Source organism: Dromiciops gliroides, chromosome 6 (genome assembly GCF_019393635.1).
Source record: "Dromiciops gliroides isolate mDroGli1 chromosome 6, mDroGli1.pri, whole genome shotgun sequence".
NCBI classification, from domain to species: domain Eukaryota; kingdom Metazoa; phylum Chordata; class Mammalia; order Microbiotheria; family Microbiotheriidae; genus Dromiciops; species Dromiciops gliroides.
The window spans coordinates 121,177,979-121,199,661 of NC_057866.1; the positions used below are offsets into that span (position 1 = coordinate 121,177,979).

General features: G+C 37.1%; 1 protein-coding gene across 2 annotated transcripts in view; it reads left to right on the forward strand.

Annotated features, from left to right (window-relative positions):
* GABRB1 (gamma-aminobutyric acid type A receptor subunit beta1) overlaps positions 1-21,683 on the forward strand; it is a 433,528-nt gene that overhangs the window by 351,953 nt on the left and 59,892 nt on the right. For both annotated transcript variants that reach the window (XM_043970567.1, XM_043970569.1), the window contains exon 5: positions 1,505-1,587. In XM_043970567.1, the coding sequence (XP_043826502.1) occupies positions 1,505-1,587 (83 nt within the window). The remainder of the gene's footprint in view (positions 1-1,504; positions 1,588-21,683) is intronic.

Consider the following 21,683-nt stretch of genomic DNA (forward strand, 5'->3'; position numbering starts at 1 on the left):
TTAGAACTGAAAGACAACTTAGAGATATCTAGTCGAGGGATTATTAAGGTGAATAGTTTTTTTAAATGTATTTTGTTCATAATACCCTTTGACCCAGCAGTACTATTACTAGGTCTAGTCCCAAAGATGATTAGAGAAAAAGAAAAGAAACTATATGTTCTGAAATATTTATAGCAGCTCTCTTTGGGGTGGCAAAGAACTGGAAATTTCAGGGATGCCCCAGTGGGGGAATGGCTGAACAAATTGTGGAATATGATCGTGATGGAATACTATTGTGCTATAAGCAATGACAAGCCTGATCTTAGAAAAACATGGATATACTTGTATGAAATGATGAAGAGCAAAATGAGCAGAGCCAAGAGAACATTGTATACAGTAACAGCAATATTATTTTAAGAACAACTTTGAGCAAGTCATTTTGACAATTATAAATACCCAAATTAATCATAAAGAACACATGAATGAAGATACTATCTGCATCCAGAGAAAGAACTGATAAGTAGAAGTATGTATGGAATAATACACATACATACAAATGTGTGTGTATATGTGTATTGTGTCTAATGGTAGCCACCTCTGGAGGAGAGGAGAAAAGGGGGGGGAAAAGAAATTTACATGACACCTTTATTATATGGGTTTTTTTTATTTTTTGCAGGACAATGAGAGTTAAGGGACTTGCCCAGGGTCACACAACTAGTAAGTGTCAAGTGTCTGAGGCTGGGTTTGGACTCAGGTACTCCTGAATCCAGGACCGGTGCTTTATCCATTGCACCACCTAGCTGCCCCCTTATTATATGTTTTAAATGAATAATAAGTTACACATAGGAGATTTGCAGTTTCATGTGCAATCATCTTTTTAAAAATTATGCTATATTCTAGAAATGTTTATTTTATTCCATAAATTAAAAATAAAATAAAGAAAAATTTAAAAAGAAAAAAGAGAAAAATATGTATTGATGCTTATATATCAACATTTTCTTTTATACTACAAAGTTTATAGTCCATTGTATTTCATTATATGAAGTTAAAAAGTAATTATTAATTTAAAAAAATATTCTGAGAAGGGGTCCATAGGTTTTGTTATACTACCAAAAGGATCCATAACATAGAAATAATTAAAAAGTTCTGATCTAGTCCAAACTCCTTATTTTACATCTTAGGAAGCTAAAGCACCAAAGGAGTTAAGTCATTTACCAAAAGTCACAGAGTTTGTCAATGACAAAACTATCCAAGTCTCTTGCTAATCATTCCAGTATTCTTAGGACATCAAGTAAATGACAGAACTCTCAAAAAGCACTGCCAGTCATTAAAAGGTGCCATCCCTATGATACCAGGAAGTATAGGCAGAGTTGTGGATAATTCATCAGGCTGGTCAATTTTTTTTTTAATTCCTTGAAAGGCAGATTTTGAATGCCATTTTTTTAAAAAATGGCTGGTAGTCAGATGTCACTTTCCTCATGAATTTTTATCATGATTTTCCTTTTTCTTTTTTTTTTCCTCACAGGATCACAACAACAGCTGCTTGCATGATGGATCTGCGAAGATACCCTCTGGATGAACAGAATTGCACGCTAGAGATTGAAAGTTGTGAGTTGTTGGGATCAGGGATAGATGGAGGATAGTGAGCAGGGATGCTTGGATTACATAGTTTTCCACAATACAGTTCAAGAATTTTAGGAAGGATTTCACAAGAAACATCAAAATATGAATCCACTGAATCATTCAACAAACCTTTACTGTCTACTGTATATAGAACATGATGGTGAAAGAGATACAAAATTTATATATGCCATGACCCCTGCCATCCAGAGTATATTTATATACTTTATGTAATTATATATGGATAGAGAGATATATTTATGTGTATATATGGATATATATTCCTATATCTATATAGGTATAGGTATATACTATTATGAGAAAGAAATCATAATAATTGTTAGCATTTATATAGCAGCTACTACATGCCCAGGCATAGTGCTAGGAGCTTTACAAATATTATCTCATTTCATCCTCACAACAACCTTGGGAAGTGAGTCCTGTTCTTATCCCCATTATATAAATGAGGAAATGGAAAAATAAAATGAAATAGGAAACGTTTTGTCCTGGAGAGCTACCTTATTTCAAACTGTCCTGCACACTAAATATCTAATCGCTTTTAGAATTGCACAGGCATTATAGCTACTGTATTTGGTTAACTATTGATCTTCCAAAGGATCCATAACCTTTTAATCATTTCTCATATGTTAGAGATTTTCAATACTTTTCCTGGTTAATTGAGTGCAATGATCTTTTTGAAGTATATCTAATGTCTGATGGTTTTCAGGTTCTTGCCAGAGTCTCCCTCTCAGTTTTCTGCTACTGCTGAAGAAGGAATAGAATCTGTGTGTCAGATTATGGTGTTAGACTTGGGAAAATCTAGGCTCAAATCTGATTTCTGATTTTATTTGTTTGTTTGTTTGTTTATTTATTAGCTGTGTGATTGTAGGCAAGTCACTTAACCTCTCAAAGATTCCAGCAATTCTCATAGACTGTAAATTATATCATCACCATGTTCTAAGCTCTCAAAATACAAAGAAAGATAAAGCCGTGGTTCTTGCTCTCAAGAAGCTCACATAGTGTGAACTAGCAAACAATGACAGGCATACATGATATATACAGTATAAAGTAATCCCAGAAGAAACGCACCAGAGAAGAAGTGGGGGAGAGGGAGTAAGTGATGAGAAGGGAGAATGTGGGGGACAGCCTATGGTAAGGGATGCAGCTGGGAGATATAATGTTTTAATGAGAAGGAATGTCACTGAATTTCAGAATAGGAAGGGAAGTAAAGTGTAAGAAGGCTGGAAATGGGGCAGCTAGGTGGTGCTGTGGATAAAGCACTGCCCCTGGATTCAGGAGGACCTGAGTTCAAATCCGACCTCAGACACTTGACACTTACTAGCTGTGTGACCCTGGTCAAGTCACTTAACACCCATTGCCCCACCCCCCACCCCCAAATGAAGAAGGCTGGAAATGTAGGAGGGTCAGCAGTTTAATTAAGCTAAGCAGAATTTTATATTGATGCTGGAGGGTAATAGAGAGCCACTACAACTATTATGGGTAGCTGGGTGGTGCAGTAGACAGAGCACTGGGTTGGGAATCAAAAAGATTCATTTTCATGAGTTCAAATCCTACCTCAGACACCTACCAGCTCTATGACCCTGGGCAAGTCACTGTTTACCTTAGTTTTGCCTCGTCTGTAAGATGAGCTGGCAAAGGAAATGGCAAACTACTGTAGTATCTGCCAAGAAAACCCCAAATGAGATCCTGAAGAGTCGAACACCACCCAACATCAACACCAATTAGTATACTGAATAAGTTCAGGAGAGGGGGGATGACTTGGTCAGATCTGTACTTTAGAAAAATTGCTTTGACTGTTGAGTAGAAGATGGACTGGAATGGGGAAGACTTGCGGCAAGAAGACTAAAAGTGGGGGAGAATCTTTTCAAAGTATGAGAGAACTTTGGGATGCTGTTTTTTCATCCACTCAGATTCTCTAACTTCGATACTCTTAGAAAAGTATGAGGCAGTATAGGTATCCTTGTGATAGAGTAATGCTCCTATATCTGCTACTAGAAGGGAAAAAAAATGCTTACAAGATTATGCTTATAAGGACTTTGCTGTATGTACACCAAACCACCAGTTTGTCCTGTTTGGAGGATTCTGGACTTTGTGCATTTACACTGGCTTTCCTTCATACCTAGAACTCTCCTTCCTCATTTCCCCTTCTTGGCTTCCCTGACTTCCTTTAGGGCTCAGATAAAATCTCTCCTTCTGTAAGAAGCCTTAATTTTAATGCTTTCCATCTGTGATTATGTCCAATTTAATATGTACGTATCATGCTTGTACAAAGTTATTTGCATGTTGTATTCCCCATTGTATTGTGAGCTCTTTGTGATCCAGAACTCCTTTTGCCTTTCTCTGTATCTTCTATACTTAGCATTGTACTTGGAACATAGTAGGCACTGAATAAATGCTTGTTGATTTGACTGGTTGAGAAGTTGGTGGTGTAGGAGGCCATTTTAGTGTACTGTAGAATAATGAATTGAGTCACAATACAGAAATCTTAATAACTGATTCTTAATTGAATTTGCTACTTTTAATGTCTTAGTTGCTCAGACATTAACCTAAAATGATCAGTCTACAAATAGTTGATCCACTCAATAATGCAGATAGAGTAAGTCACCCTTTGGAAGTCAGGTAATTAGGGAGGCAGATCAACTACTTCATAAGAGTAAAATATTATATTTTCATAAGTATAGTGTCTTAGAAGAATGAATGTGTATCAGAACCAGAGGGTCTGATTATTGAAAAAATAATCTAATTTTGTATCTGTGTGTCACAAGTAAAGAAAGGTTTGACCTAAGTAATATACACATCAAAATTAGATGTTTAGATTAGATTAGATTAGGTTTCTAACAGAAAGTTTATGAAATATTATTTTTCTTCTTACACTCCAATTCTGTCAACTGACTTCCTGATATTAAACAATAAAATTGTGAGATCAAAATATGGAAATTAAATCCAAACATTTAACTATTAGTAGCCACCAATATTTTCCAATCAAAGCAGAACCATTTTTGTTATATCAAAAAATAGCTTTTAAAACAGGAACGAGAAGATAAGTCTAATTCATGAATTTTCCTGTGAATATTAGCATTTAGTCTTTAGCTTCAGACACCGTTTTGTTACTTTATGTCCTTTAACATCTGCTAGGCAATTTAGAGTTTAACACACTCTCAAGACAAAAAAAAAAGTTTTCAATAACATTATTCATTTAAGCCTCTATTAAAGGTACACAATGCTTGGACAATGGTTTAATTTTTCTAAATAGTAATTTACAAATGCTTGAAATCTTCATCAACTTGCAACCCCTCTGCCTACACCATTGTTACAGTTATAAAGAAATAATGTTGTGTTTGTTCTTTTGTCACAAGCTGACTTTTCTTTCTGTGGTTAAATCACTTATATATGTAATTCTATTCAACAAACATCTATAAACCTGAACAAGTCCCTGTATGCTATTTTAAGATCCACTGATGGGTTACTTTGAAAATATAAAGACCAAGTTAGAACAAACATGGTTTAATTTCACTTTTGTACTTGAATTCTATCCTTCTTAACTAAGCAGACCACAGATAAATCTTAAGTCACAGAAGCATGAGTCTTAAAGAGTTGCTCTGTAAATACCTTTAAAAACCCAATACAATACAAGCCCTTCCTGAATGAATTTCCCCTACTATATCCCTGGCAAATGATCATTTAGCCTCTCATGGAAGGCCTCCAGTGATGGGGAATTCTGCTTCCTGAGGAAACACATCACGTTTGGGGCAATTCTAATTGGGGGCAGTTCCTGTTTAAACGAAACTGAAATCTTCAGCTCTGTAACTGGCCCCCATTGCTCTTAGGTCTATCCTCCATAGTAAGCACCATAAATCTAATCATTCTTCTGTATGTCAGACCCTAAAATATCTGAAGATAATAATCATATCCCTTTTAAGATGTCTCTTCTCTAGACTACTGAAGCTCATTTTCCTTGAAGTCTGGATGTGCTAACCTTTGCCATCCTGAATGTCTATCTCTAAATGAGCTCCATTTTATAATCTCATTCCTAAAATATGGTACCCATAACAATACTCCAAACATATTCTGACCAGAAGAGACTATAAAGGGATTGTCTTTTCTTTTCTTGTGGTCAATATACTTCTATTAGTGGAATATAACATCACAGATGTATGATTTGGGTGGTGAGTTCATTTACTTTTTTTTTTTTAGTGAGGCAATTGGGGTTAAGTGACTTGCCCAGGGTCACACAGCTAGTAAGTGTTAAGTGTCTGAGGTCGGATTTGAACTCAGGTACTCCTGACTCCAGGGCCAGTGCTCTATCCACTGCACCACCTAGCTGCCCCTAGTTCATTGACTTTTAATCTACTAGGACCTACCTTCTTAAACTGTGGACCTCAACCCCCTATGGAGTCATGTAATTGAATGTGGGGGTTGCAAAAATTTTGGCAACAGTAAAAGGTTATGTATACCTGATTTACATACCTATGTACCTGGGGTCACATAAAAATTTCTCAGACAAAAAGGGGTCAGAGTGGAAAAAGTATAAGAAGTCCTGCAGCACAATGCTGACTTATATTAAGGGCGCAGGCCACGGAAACCACCAAATCTTTTCCATATGAACTGCTTTCTACTTACATCTTTCCCAGCCTATACTCGTGAAACTGATTTTTTTTAATCCAAGTATGAGTTTCTAGTTCTACTATATATTTCAAATAGACTTAATTATTCCAACCTTTTAAATTTATTTATATCACAACTATGTCATCCAATATATTAGCTTTTCCTCCAAGATTCAGAACACCAGCAAATTTGATAAGTATGCCCTCTATGCCTTGTCCCAAATCACTGATTAAAATGAAAAAAGCAAATACCCTGCAGCAGTCCTCTTGAATCCTCCCAGTAGGCTGACGTCAATCCATTAGAAATATTCTTTGGAGTTAGTCATTCATCTGGACCAAAGTCTAAAATGTGATAACTTTAAGGTATGAAATTGCACGTGCTAAAAATAACTCCTTGAATTCTAAATAGTTTTATTTCTTCCTAAGTACATAATCAATACCTGACTAAGTGCCAATCGATGCCAAAATAGCTTTTTTTTAACTCTTTTTTTTTTTTTTTTTTTTTAGTGAGGCAGTTGGGGTTAAGTGACTTGCCCAGGGTCACACAGCTAGTAAGTGTTAAGTGTCTGAGGCCGCATTTGAACTCAGATACTCCTGACTCCATGGCTGGTGCTTTATCCACTGCGCCACCTAGCTGCCCCTTTTTAACTCTTAAGGAAGAAAATTTAAACATTTGTTAAAGTATTATTTGCTGCTGTAGCTTCCCCCAAACTATCAATTTACCTGGACTTCACCATAGGCTAAAAAGTGATTTTTAAAATGAAAGCTACCAACATCAGTAAGGAATTAAGAACAAAAGTGTTTGTTCTATTGCAATAGAATTATACAGGCAGCTTTATGTAAGGAAGAGAATGCTAAATTTAGAGGAAGGTAAGTGGGGCAACTGGGGCTCTGTCTCAGTCAATTTGAAATTGATTGAACATTGATAGGGCTGTTATTCCTTCAGTAGGTAGAAAAAACTGAGCTTGGAACCAGTTTTGAAAGAATAATTAGTGAAAATAGGAAATTTCCAAAAGGCAGAAGTGAGCTTTCATCTTGGTTGGCCCCTGCCTTGCTTCCTCCCCCAGTGGTGTACCCCCACATTCTGTGGCCAATGTACTAAGGTCTTTATCTCTCCCAAAGGTCAGTATCTCTTAGTCTTTCCCCCATTGGGCCCTATGTCCCAAGTCTAAGACTTCTCCCCAAGTTTCTGTCTCCACCAATTGAATTTTTCATAAAAAGCTGATTTTAGACTATTATTCAAGCTTTTTGCTCTACACACATTTGGGGGTTCTTACCTTGGGTGCCAAACCTGTTTCTAGATTTGTGTGTTCCACTCCTGACCATGACATTTACTACTTTTATTACACTGAAAAGTCATTGGGTCTCAGTTTCCTCCTTTATCAAACAAATATTCCCACTGTATAATAATAGTCTACTACCTAACTCTCAGGGTTTTTATGAGAATCAGTTCATATTATATTTCATTTTACAAAGCACTTTGCAAACCTCAATGTACTATAGAAATGTAAACTATTGTTAACAACAATAATGACCAAATATCTATAACAATTCAATTCAATGAACTTTTATTAGGCACCTACCATATCTAAAGCACTGTGCTAGGTACTGGGGATGCAAAAATGGAAAAAAAAAAAAAGAAAAGAAACAGTCTGTACCTTCAAAGAGCTTACATTTTACTATGGGGACCCAACATGTACAATAGATAAGAAAATACAAAGTATATATTTAGCATCTGAGAGCATCAACTTGCTAGATGATTTCTCCAGAAAAGATGAAACCAAGTACAAGATGGTCTATGGGTACACATTTAAGAAAACCAAACTTCTTGAACTTCTACCTATGTGTTTGCCTTTCTACTGTCCTCCAGAGAACAGGAATTTAAAGTGAGAACATTTAGTGAAATGGCATCATAAAAGAAAAAAATCAATAAAACATTTCCTCTATAAAACTGAGGCACACTCTCCAAGAAACTACCAGAAAAAAAGGGAGATAAACACAGGCAACACATGACAGAGTGCATGTATGGTGAGGCATCTATGTATAAGACCAGGATGCAACTCAAACGTCAACTCAAAATCAGGTGGGGCAACTCAAACCTCTAACACTGTAGAACCACTGATGTCGGAGAGTCGGTCAATAAACATTTATTAAGTGCCTACTATGTGCCCAGCATTATGCTAAGTCCTAGAGATACAAAGAAAGGCATAAGATGGTCCCTGCCCTCAAGGAGCTCACAATCGAATGGGGAAAGATGATATATGAAAAGCTGAAAACGAGAGGGGGGGGCGGGATTATCTGGCATAGGAACATGATGAAATCCTGCAGCTGGAGTGGGAAATTATCTGAGGAGGGGTGAGTTTCTACAGAGTTGATTTCACCTTGCAGAATGATGAGTTTCTGGAGATCATGAAATCCAGGTTAACCAAGTAGGGAAAGAAAGGTGAGGTGCATTTTCTGAGGGCCCTCAAGTGGTAGATCAAGAAGGAACTTTCCAGTGTCCAACTTCCACCCTCTCTAGTCAGAGGGAGAGAGAAACCCCAGAGGCATGGGGTACTGAGGAGGTGAGTGTTTCAGATTTGATTTCATGTTGCACAATGATGAGTTTCTGGACATTGTGAAGTTCAGCATGTTAGCTGCATGGGGACGGTCTGGTGATATCATTGTGCTGACTTTTCTGGGTCTAGTTCATGTCTTTCTTTTGAAATACATTTTATTGCTATCTTTTGTTTCCACTTATGGGTGTCTTTTGAAATAAACTCTGTGGTCTAAGGCTGGGATGTCTTTGTCAGAGACCTCACTCTAGCTTAAGATGAATATTCCCCTTGTCTCCTAACTGTAGTCTCTGAAAACTAAACTATAAATAGTGTAGGTGCTACTTGTCAAACATGTTGACTATGATGCAGGGATTCCAACGTTCTACAGTTTCTCAAATCCATAAAGACATTTGTTCTCCTATGTAGATAAATAGGTAGGAGGAAAGGCACAAAGTTAAAGCCAGATGTCAAAGTTATTGTCTCTCCTACTTGTCAAGCCACATTTCTTTCATATCCATATTTGTATGTGCATACATGTACACACACACACAAAACCAAAAACCGAAAGCAGGGGTTCTTAACCTGGTGCTCACAGATTCCCAAGGAGTCCGTGGATAGGCTTCAGAGACTATATGAACTTTGGTGGGGGGAAATAAATTTTATCTCAATAGAATTGGTTTCCTTTATAAATCCATATGTTTTATGCTTTTAAAAACATTTTTCTGAGATAAGATCCATAGGTTTCACCAGTTGGCCAGAGGGGCCCATGACACCTGGGATTTAAGCCTCAGCATCTGCATAAAACTCTCCTTTTTGGTGGAGAGAATGATTGCCCAAATATTCTACGCTCATGTGAGTGGTGGGGTTGGCAAAAGTTTGGGAGGGGAGAATTTCTTCTGGCTTTTGGCTTTGAGGAAAGATATAAGAACTTCCAGTCTCTTCTCCAGTAGCCTCTGGTTCCATGGAGGGAGACACTCTGTGAAGAAGCCAACCTATTGAGGAACAAGTGCTTTAAATATGGCCCTATTTCCAGTTTGCGGCACTACAGACTTCAGGAAATTTCCCCTTAATATTGGAGACTCTTTCTCAGTAGAAAGAGAGTCCATTCTCTCTACCAATGAGGAGAGTTTTATGCCTAAGCTTGAGTCCCAGGTTATAAAGGAAACTGAATTCTAAAAGACCAAGATGAAAAAGAGGGTGCATTCCAGATAGAGAGAGAGCCACTGATGCATATGCATGGAGGTAGGAGATGGAACATTGTGTCCAGAGAACAGCTAGCAGGACAGTTTGACTCAAATGGAAAATGTGTAGAGGTGAAGAATGGAAAATAAGACTGAAAACATAGGAAAGGGGACTAAAGAGTAGAGGGACATAAATGCTTTACTAGATGATTTTATATGGTTTCTTTGAGTTGATAGGGAACCACTGAAGATTTTTGAGTAGGAGAGTGACATTGTTAGGTATAGGAATATCATTTACTATTTACATGGACCATAGAACCAGAGAGGAACACAAATCCTGACAAGGTTATAAAATTCTCAATTCATAGCAATCACTACCCAGAGATTCAAGAATTTCTATTCCTGGTTAGGCCCTTCCAAGTGAATATAGGTTAGGTTTATTTTTCTTCTATGCTATACTACCTAGTAAATTTGGATAGGCCATAAAATCTTACTTAATTGAAATTAAACTGGTTTTGAAATTAATTGGTAATTGAGATTAACTAGTTTTTCATAACTCTTTTTCTTTGTTACAAGGGATGTCTCTCTGGGTAAGTGGTTATAACTAGAAGTTACTGATACAAAAAAAACCCAAAAAGACATAATAAAGCTTTAATAATTAATAAAGTCTCCAGATGCAGAATGTTGCCCCTGCTATTAGATGCCCCTGCATATAATAACATACCAGGATTTTTTTTTCTTAACTGTTTTTGTTTGTAGCAAAGGAGGGTTTGATGGGGGTAAATTTTATCAGGAAATAACTGGTTTAAACAAATATGATGACAAAGTCCAATTTTTACCTTTTCTAAGTTTGGTGAGAGTAAAAAATTCTATCATTTATCCATTCATATTTTTATACATTGAGAGAGCTCCACTTATTTAATATTTTGGATGCCAGTGAAAGGGCCCATTTTGGAGTCCACCCAATCTTGAAAATACATTCTGTGTCTCAATGGCAACTCTTCTAATCCAACAAAGTTAACTCAATTCTTCCACAACAGCATTTGGCTTTATGGTCCATGTCCTGCCATTCAAATTCTCATCAAAGAATAGAGGAAAGGAAACTTGCCTTTTGTGTCACATTGTTATTTTTGCACTGGTTCATTGAATCACTTGTCAGGGTGAAATAATAAGATCTGGCAAGTTTTAATCTAGGCATTATTCATCATTAACACTTTAGTCTTGATGAATGGACCTGACATTTAATCTTTAGAGGGATGCAATTCAATTCAACAAACATTTATTGTGTCTATTATATTCTCTGCCACAGGGCTAGAAAGATGAAAAATGATGTCATCAAGGCACTCTGTCTCCTAGAGGAAATACCGCTTGTACCAAAGTGACTTCTGATGGGCTAAGGTCACAGGAAAGAGACAAAACACTACAAAAAAACTGGAGGAGGAACGATCACTTTCTCCTGTGGGGTGGGAGGTGTGGAGAAAGTTGAAGATGGCTTCGTGGTGGGAGTAGTCCTTGAACAAAGCCTGGAAGGATGAAAAACAAATTTCAACAGGCCAAAAGGCAGGGGGGCAAGAGAATGAAGGACAACCAATAAGTCAGTCAATCAATAAACACCATGTGCCAGGCATTGTGCTAATCAGTAGATAAGATAGGAAGTCCTTAGCTGGAATTTGTGAGAGTACTGGCAGGGAATATGGCTAAAAAGTTAGGTTAGACTATGCTCAAAGGGCTCTAAAACCATGCATATTCTTTGACATGGAAGAAAGTGGAGAAGAAACAGGAAGTAAAAGATGCCAAACCTCATTTTTGTGATGAGTTTTCGCTGATCAGTAATAAAGGGGAATCTCAATGAGGCTAGTTTTCTAGCCCAGAATGTCATAAAGGCACTGTATGCTCTATAGACCAGACCAAATCAGAAGTATTGCTTCCACTCCTGCTGCCACATTTTAACAGTTGACAAGTTGGAATGGGTCTGAATGGAGGAGTCTAGGAAATCATTTCTTTCAGGCACTTTGTTCTTTCTCTCTATTCCTTCTTTCATATATTTAACTTCTTTTCCAAAAGTTCTTTTTCTTTTACCTATAAACATGTTCTGGTCTCTTCTGTCTAAAAAAAAAAGGCCTCTTTGGTCCAAACACCTATGCAAATTACTGGGCCATCTCTCATACTCTATACTAATCCCTTCAATCAGTAAATATTTATTAAGTACCTGCTAAATATTAAGTTAAGAAGAGACAAAAGACAGTCCTTCCTCCAAGGAGCTTACACTCTAACCACCATTACCACACTGCTAAAAGACCTTTGATGACCTCTTGATCAAATCCAAAATCCTTTTCTTATTGTTTGCTTTTCTTGATCCATCTACAAAATTTGTCCCTACTGACTATGCCTTCCTTCTTGAAACTTTTTTTCTTCTTTTAGCTTATAGAATACTGCACTATCTTGGCAATCCTTCTTTCCTTGATAGTCCTTCTATCTCCTATTCCTCCTCTTGACTTTTAAGTGTGGGTCACACTTCACAAAGCTCTGTCCTCAATGTCCGTCTTTCTTCATACTCCCTTTCTTAGTGACTTCATCTATTCCCATGGCTTTAGCTATCACCTTTATGCAAATGATCCCAAATTTGTGGCTTTGACCTCTCTCCTTAGTTCCAAAACATTTATAACTCCTTGCTGAACAACTCTACGTGGATGTCCTACTAACACCCCAAATCAAATTCATTCAAATTTGAATTTATCATTCCCATCTCCAACCAGCTTTTCCTTCTATCCCTCATCTGCCCTGATTGTTGTTAGTAGTGTAATTCTTTTACTAATTATTGATCCTGAAAAAGTCACTTGTTTTTAATTTCTCCCTTTTCCCCACTATGTGGCAGCTATTTGACATAGTACATAGAGTGCTGATCTTGTAGTCAGGAACACCTGAGTTCAAATCCTGGCATAGACACTTCCTTAGCTGTGTAACCCTAGGCAGGCAGCTTCTTCATCTATAAAATGAGGATAGTAGAAGAACCAGTCTCACAGGCTTGTTGTGAGGATCAAAGATGATAAACATACATATTTCACTTTGCAAACCTTTAAGTGTTCTATAACTGCCTGCTATTATTGTTGCTATTATTTCTTTTTTTTGGGGGGGGGTGAGGCAATTGGGGTTAAGTGACTTGCCCAGGGTCACACAGCTAGTAAGTGTGTAAAGTGTCTGAGGTCGGATTTGAACTCAGGTCCTCCTGAATCCAGGGCCGGTGCTCTATCCACTGCGCCACCTAGCTGCCCCTTGTTGCTATTGTTTCTTATTGCCTGCCCACATTGTTCCAGCCATCTTCTAACTCTGCATGTCTCTTGCATTTGTCCCCCTTCTTTCCAATTCCAGCAGCCCAATCCCAGTTCCAGCCCTTGTAGTCTCTTGTATGAACTCTTGCTTTAGCCTCTTAACTTGCCTTCTCACTTCCATATTGCTTTCCCTATAAGCTAGGAGCTGTTAGCCTTTTCTTGTATAATGGACTCCTTTGGCAGTCTGGTAAAGAGTATGATTCCTTTCTCAGAATGATATTTTAAATGCAAGCAATAAAGTACATAGGATGACAAATGAACCTAATTCTATTGAAATAAAGATGATTCTTTTTCATATCCACATTCCTAGACCCTCTGAACTCCATCCATGGGGAACCCAGATTAAGAATACCTGCTTTGGAACCAGGAGAACATTGTACACAGTATCAACAACATTATGTGTTGATCAATTATGAGACTTGATTCTTCTCAGTAATACAATGGTCCAAGATAGTTCCAAAGGACTCATGATAGAAAATGTTCTCCAAATCCAGGAAAAAAAAGAACTGTGGAATCTAGATGCAGATCAAACCATACTATTTCTATTGTTTTTTGTTGTTGTTTTTCTTTTTTGAGGTTTTTCCTTTTTGCTCTGATTCTTTTCTCATAACATGACTAATGCAGAAATATGTTTAATGTGATTGTACATATATAACCTATATCAGATTACTTGCTGTCTTAGGGAGGAAGGAGGTAGGGGAGGGAGTGAGAAAAATTTTAAACTAGAAATCTTATAAAAACAAGTGTTGAAAACTATCTCTAAATGGAACTAGAAAATAATAAAATATTTATATGGAAAAAAATTTTTAAAAAGAATCCATGATCTAATTTATTACCATATTAATCTTCCAAAAGCACAGCTCTGCTCTGCTTTTTTCAGTGTTCAAAGATCTTCAACATCTCCCCATTGCCTACTAAATTAAGTACTAATTCTTTTGCCTTGCATTCAGGGTCCTTTATAATATTGACCCAACCCATTTTTTTCAGACATATTCCATGCCTACTATATATGTATGGAGCAAAGACTAGAATTAGAATAGGAAGTGGTACAACAAAATATATTTTTAAATATTGCTTTCATATAAATGCACAAACTGTTAATGCCAGAGTTCTCCTCTCAATGATATGTACACAGTGGTGGTATAGCAAGTCGAGTCATACACATTTTGTACTACATCTTGTAACACATGGGGAGCATATTTTCCAACTTTGTTTAGTATATACAGATGCCTTGTCTGGTTCTGCCTCTACATACCCTTCAACCCCACTAAATTAGACATACTCTGTTCCCACACACTTTGGGCATGTTCCTACCTATTACATATGTGTATCTCCCTTTACACTTGCTATTCCCTTGCCCTAAAATGGTCCCCACCACTCTATTAAAAGTCATACATACCTATCCTTTAGACCCAGGGATTCTTAAAATTTTTCCCCTTGTGACCGCTTTTCACCAGAGAAATTATTGTATGGCTCTGGGTAGTAGGCCTCCACCAGTCGCGGACAACCATGGTTCAGTACCTTGAAGAGCCATAGGCCACAGTGTGGCTGTGCAGTCCGATGTGGGAGCCGCAGCTCCTGAGTGACTTATAACCAGTAACTGCCGCATCCTGTGTTGTATCTACCCCATGAGGAGTAGCTGGAGTGTCCTCTCCAGGGTGCTGGCCTGGGCAGATCAATATGGAAAACAAGCTGTTGCCCATGCACCAGGTTTTCCCGCTCTGCAACATTGGTGGATACAAAGGAGAGGCAGAGCCAGTACAGTTTGGCACCAGTGCCGCCGCAGGAGTTGCCAGAGGGATGTGATGTCCAACATCCAACTGCCTAAGGGACTCCGACTCCTGATTTTTCTTTGGGGTTAACTCCCGAAGCCTTTCCCATATATGGGTATAGCCACAAGGCAGCAGAGGTTTAAAATCAGGGTTCCTTCCCCTAAGTGGGTTGCCTGCGAAGGCTAAAGAGCCCCACCTGGCTCTGGGTATATAGGTATATAAAAGAGGTATACATAACCTTGCACTGTTGCAAAATTTTTCACATTCAGTCTTATAACCCCATATGGGGTCTCAACCCACAGTTTAAGAGGCTAGGCTTTAGACCTTGCTCAAATACAGCACCTTCATTATCCCACCTCAATCTCCCCAAAGCTTCCTGTACTCCAGCCTCTATCTTCAACCCCGAGCTCCAGGTGTGTCCTGGGCCCTTGGGTTTCTGATTGCTGGGCATTCACCCTAACACTACTCTGATCATCTTTATAACATGCCACCATGCACATACTACCTACCCCCTTTTCCACCTCTTGCTCTTGGAACAACAATCAAAATAATGCCACCTTTCCTCAAAAAATATGTGGATCAACTGTTCTAAGACTTGACTTACCCTCCACGTGGCTTCCCTAACCAAAACATCCTTCTCTAGCACTACTCCCCAGTGTGTTATAAACCCCTATCAAAATGTAAGCTTGAAAGCAGGGACTGTCTTGGTTTTGTATATGTTTCCCTAGAGCCTAGCCCAGTACCTGACATACAATAAATGTTTCATAAATGCTTATTCATTCATTCATTCCTCTCCTGAACCCTGCATAATATAATATTAGAATTATCACCTGGCAATTTCTATAACTTGCACTTTGACATATGTATCTTTTCACCTACTGGATTGTAATCTCAAGGATAAAGGTGGTGTCTTACTATCTTTGTATTCCCTGAAGTACTTAAAATACTAACATACATGTAACAGCCATTCCACAAGTATTTGTTAAATTGAAATGTTTCCAATGGCTGACTATTTGGGAAACATTTAATCTGGAGAAATAAAGAATAGGAAAAAAATTATTGTTTTAAATTATCTGAGGTCTGTTATACAGCAGAAAGAATAGCTGTTTGCCTTGCTCAAGAAGGCCAGACTAAAACCCATGCTTGATAGTGACCAAGAGGCAGAGCTGTTCATCAGTGCGCACTCAGGTAGAGTTCCCCTTCACTGATTAATATCACCCACCCAACAACAACAGAGGGAGATCTGGGCTACTTCTTTCAAGCACTCAGAAGAAAATGGCAGGCTGTCACTCACCCCTTGCCCTTTTGTGGGTGATATTGGGTTCTTACCTGGTTTTTATGGTACTGGGTCTAAATCTTTCTTTCTTTCTTCCTTTCTTCCTTCCTTTCCTTTCATTTCTTTCTTTCTTTCTTTCACAGGGCGATGAGGGTTACATGACTTTTCCAGGGTCACATAGGTGTCTGAGGCCACATTTGAACTCAGGTCCTCCTGAATCCAGGGTCGCTGCTTTATCTTCTGCGCCATCTAGCTGCCCCCTGTGTCTAAATCTTTCAATCAAATCTTACAGTGCATAATGGCTACTCCAATTTAGTACTTTGCTTTCATGTACTTTCTCAATTCACCACTCTTATGAACATGCTACATAATGAATCAGAGTGATAGGAATGAACTCTAACCAGTGATTATCAATACACTCTGCCTGCACATTACTGGCTTTCAGCCTTTGCAGTCCCTGTAGCAATACCCTTCCCCCATCCAAAAGCTGCAAATAGGAAAAAAACTCAGAAAACCAGTTCCCCTTTGCTCCCAGTAGAGAGCAAGGGAAGACATGAACTATTCTCTAGGTGGATCAGTTTGATGATGCAAGACAGGGAGCTTCCAGAAGGCAAGCCAGGTTAAGCAAGCCAGGAGTCACTAAGTATGAGTTTTATTCCTAGATAATTGTTGCATCAATTATGTGCATGCATTTAAATATGTCTCTGTTCCTTTTATACTAGAAAATTTGCAAGAGATCTTCAATGAGCATAGGTCATTGTTTCATTTGACTTTATTTATATCTCTGGTACAAATAAATTTAGTGTAGTTTTTCCAATACAAAATAAAAAATGTAAATTGTATTTTAAATACATTTACTGTATCCTTTTTGTATATTTGTAATACAGTACCTGGAAGTAGTAGGTGCTTAATGGCCCTTGTTCCCTGATTAGATATTAAAATCCCACCATAGCAGAGGGAGATGAGGGACCATGTGATTGTCATGAGCTCAAATACCATTTCTGGAACCTCCTGTTACACGTTCAAACTCAGATTCTTTCCTTTTAAATTCCCAACCTGGATCACTTCCTTGGCCACTGTCCTGCTCCTAGACCCTGCTTGCCCCTCAGGTCCAATGAAAAAGGAAGGAATACTACAAGTGGAAGTATTTAAGCAGGAGGCTGATTGGTCATTTATCAAAATTGATATTCATCATGATTGGAAAGTTCAGCTAAAGTACTTCTAAAGTGTCCACCAAACCCACAATTCTATGATTATATTCATTTTTAGCTTTTCCCTACAACTCAATTAAGGTACTACTCTATAATAATAACATTGAAGCAATTAATGATTACAAAGAGTAGAAATTAGGAAAAAGGAGAATGTGTTTAAGTATATATACACGAATACATGCATGTGTGAATAGCCACATGAAAATATAAAATATAGAATAATTAATAGCAAAGGCTTTTGAATTAGACATATTAATTGATGCCTGCCAGATCATTTTTTCTGATTTGAAATAACTTAAAAATAGCATCTGAATACAATGCATACTTTCTATTCATGGAAGCTAAATACCAAAAATAAATTGAACTTTATAACTGACTCATAACTTTATATGCTTTCTATCCCAATTGTCAAGGAAATTAGTGGCTTTGGATCTTTCCTCAGATAAATGTGATATTGCCATATTCACTAGACTACTTAATGAAAATTAATATTTTACATTCATGTTCATAGAAATGATAATGAATTTCAATGCCTCTAGCTTTTCTGTGGAGGGAGGAGGAAAATGTTTTCTGACTTGATTTATTCATTTTCTGGGCCACTGCTCAGAAGCTGTTGAGCAGCTCTCTCTGCTGTCTTTATTCTTTGAAAATTTTCATATGAATCAGTATGAAAATTCAGGTTTTTTCTTTAATTATTAGTTATACAGTCAATTTAGGTGTAACCCAGACCTATTTTATGTAAAGCTTATTGTACATATACTATATGGGAAAGGGTCTCTTTTCAAGGCCATATAGAATGAAGAATATGGCCAGGATAATAAAATATAATAATAATAATATAAAACTTAAAAATTGATTATTATAGTTTAACTATTAGAGAGAGTTCTGGGTACTGAAGGGACTATTGCCAGTAACCTCTGCACCAAAACAAACAAAAAACCACTCCTAGGATTGTAAATTATGGGCTTCAAAGGACCTTAGAGACCATTGAGTTCAACCTTTTCATTTTACAGATGAAGAAACTGAGGTTACAGAAGGGTTAAATGACTTGCCAAGGCTCACATAGCCAGTAAATGTTTGAGGAAGGATTTTAACACAAGTCTTCCTGATTGAGTCCAACACTCCATAACTACTCCATACTTCCTCTAATCATGCCTGAAAGCATCTTGAATTATATGTTTTTTAAACATTTTACAAAAGGCAAGGTAAGAAGAAAGGAACCCTCATATCAAATATACATAGTCAAGCAAAGCAAACTCTCATTGCTGAGTTTGCATTTTGAGTCCACCCCCTCTCTGGCAGAAAGTAGATAGAATGTTTCATTTTCAATCTTCTGAAAATGAGGTTTGTCATTGCATTGATAAAAGTTCTCAAAACTTTCAAAATAGTTTTTTCTTTTCAGTGTTGCTATTATTGTTCTCTGGCTTCTGCTTACTTTACTCTGCATCAGTTCACAAAAGAATTCCCAAGTTTCTCTGAAATGATCCCTTTCATCATTTCTTGTGGCATAATAATATTCTGTTAAATTGATATAACATAATTTGTTTAGCTATTCCTCAATTGATTGGCACCCTCTTAGTTTCTTATTCTTTGCCACCACAAGAGGAACTGCTTTTTTAAATGTGCATGTCCTTTTCCTCTTTCTTTGATATCTTTGGCATATGGGAATAGTTCCAAATTGCTTTCCAAAATGACTAGATCAATCCACAGTTCCTCCAACAATACATTTATGACCTGTTTTCCTGAAATCCCTTCAACATTTATCATTTTCCCTTCTTGTCAACTTTGCCCTCCTGATGGGTATGAAGTCAAACTTGAGAGTTTCTTTAATTTGAATTTCTCCAATTAATAATGATTTGTAGTATTTTGGTATGGTTGTTAATAGCTTGCATTTCTCCCCTTCAAAAAACTGCCTATTCATCTCTTTTGACTATTTACCTATTGGGAAATGGCTCTTGCTCTTATAAATTTGATTCAGTTCCTTATATGTCTTGGATATGAGACCTTTACCAGAGAAACTTGCTATACATATTTTCCTAATTGTTTTCCTCCTAATTTTAATTGGAGTGGCTTTATTTGAAGACAATTTTGTAAATTTTATATAATACAATTATCTTTTGTTTTCTCTGATCTTTTTTCTTTTTTTTTTTGCTTCTCTATTTAGTCATGAACTCTTCTACTATCCAAAGATTCAAAATCATTCTTCTAATTTTCTTATGTCATCCTCTATGTTTAAAGCACATATCTATTTGAAGTTTATCTTGTTATATAGTATGAGAAATTTGTCTGTATCTAATTTTTGCCAGACTGATTCTAAGGTTTTTTTCCAGCAGCTTTTGTCAGAGTCCCTAACTAATTAATAACTCTTTAGGTTTATCAAACACTTTGCTACTATATTCATTTGCTTCAGTATGGTGTGTACATAATCTGTTCCACTGATCAATCTCTTCATTTTTTAAAATGAGTACCAAATTGTTTTGATGATTACTGCTTTGTAGTATAGTATAAGATCTGGTACTATTAGGCCTCCTTTCTCACTTTTTTCCCCCATTATTTCCCATAAGATTCTTGATGTTTTATTACTACAGAAGAATTTGATTATAATTTTTTCTAGATCTATAATGATAGGTATTTCACTGAATAAGTAAATTAATTTACGTATGTATAAACAAATTAATGAGCCATGTTATAATAGAGTTCCCAATTACACAAATGTATACATGATCCCGTTGATTTTAATGTCCCATCTACTGGGGAAATCCTCAGCCCAGAGATCCAAAGATGCTCCCAGAGAGTAATTCCTCCTCCCTAGATTCATTAACTGGAGGACAATAAATCAAGAGGCAATACTAGAAGAAAAAAATGTTTAATTAGCATCAGCTAATAGGCAGTTGTTCAAGTGGCTAACAACTCCATGGAACAAAGAAAAATACACATATATTACATAGGGTTTTACACAATTTTAGGGCAGGAAGTAAAAGGAGCCTGCTGCTCTTCCAATTGAGGTTGCTCCATGCCACTTTCCTTATTAAAGAAATTGAATAATAGAGACAAGATGTAGGTGATGGAGAGGTGGGGGTAGTGGAGAATGGCATAACTTTGGAGTAACCTGGTTGTTGCCCAGAATCAGATCTGTTCGGGTAAGGTGTTTCCTTGGAGATAATCTCATCCTAAAGCCTAAAATAGTGGGGGTGTTCCCTTCAAGATGGAAACTGACTGAGAGTCTTTATTTACACAGCCCTCCAGACCTAAATTTCTTTGACTTCTAACACTACTATTTCTAGAGACATGTTTCCCCTTCCCCAAATATACAGCACACAGATTTGGTACATTTCCTCCATACATCTACTGATGAAAATTGTAACCCATTTTATCCTGCCCAATCTGCATGGCTCTCATAGGTTCACCACAGGGAAACCACTGAGTGAGCTAGGGACCTACTTTTACTTTTTACAGTATCATGGGGATACCAATGGAATATTCAGGCAATCTACCTTTATCCATCCCTCTCACTATGACCAGCCCATCTTTTTTTTAATCATACTTTTCCCTGATGATATTCATACTCCAATACTTCTTTAAAATATTTTACTCATTATTTATTGAAGCTACTGGGACTCACCATGAGACCTCCATTGCCCAGTGAGTTATACTCAATTTCTATTATTTGAAAGGGGCAGTGGATAGAGTGCTGGGCCTGGGGTCAGAAAGACTTTTCTTCCTGACTTCAAATACAGCCTCGGACACAATAGCTGTGTGACCCTGGGCAAGTCACTTAACCCTGTTTTCCTGAACTTCCTCATCTGTTAAATGAGCTGAAGAAGGAAATAGCAAACTACTCAGTATCTTTGCCAAGAAAACTCCAAATGGGGACACATGAGGAACATAAGGTCACATGACATGTAGCCACAAAATGCCACTGGTAGAAATACAAAATCCTGACAATAAAAATTATTTTGGAAATTCTATAAATAGAATTATATTTATAACTCAAAAAATTAACCTACAATTCTGGGGAAAGTTTTATATTATTAAGGGAATCATACTTTTTCCTAAAGGAAATTTAATGTGCTTTCTTCTCTTTAATGAAAATACTGTATTAATGCTAATTCTACCATCCATAAGAAAGATTAGAATTCATTTAGATATCTAT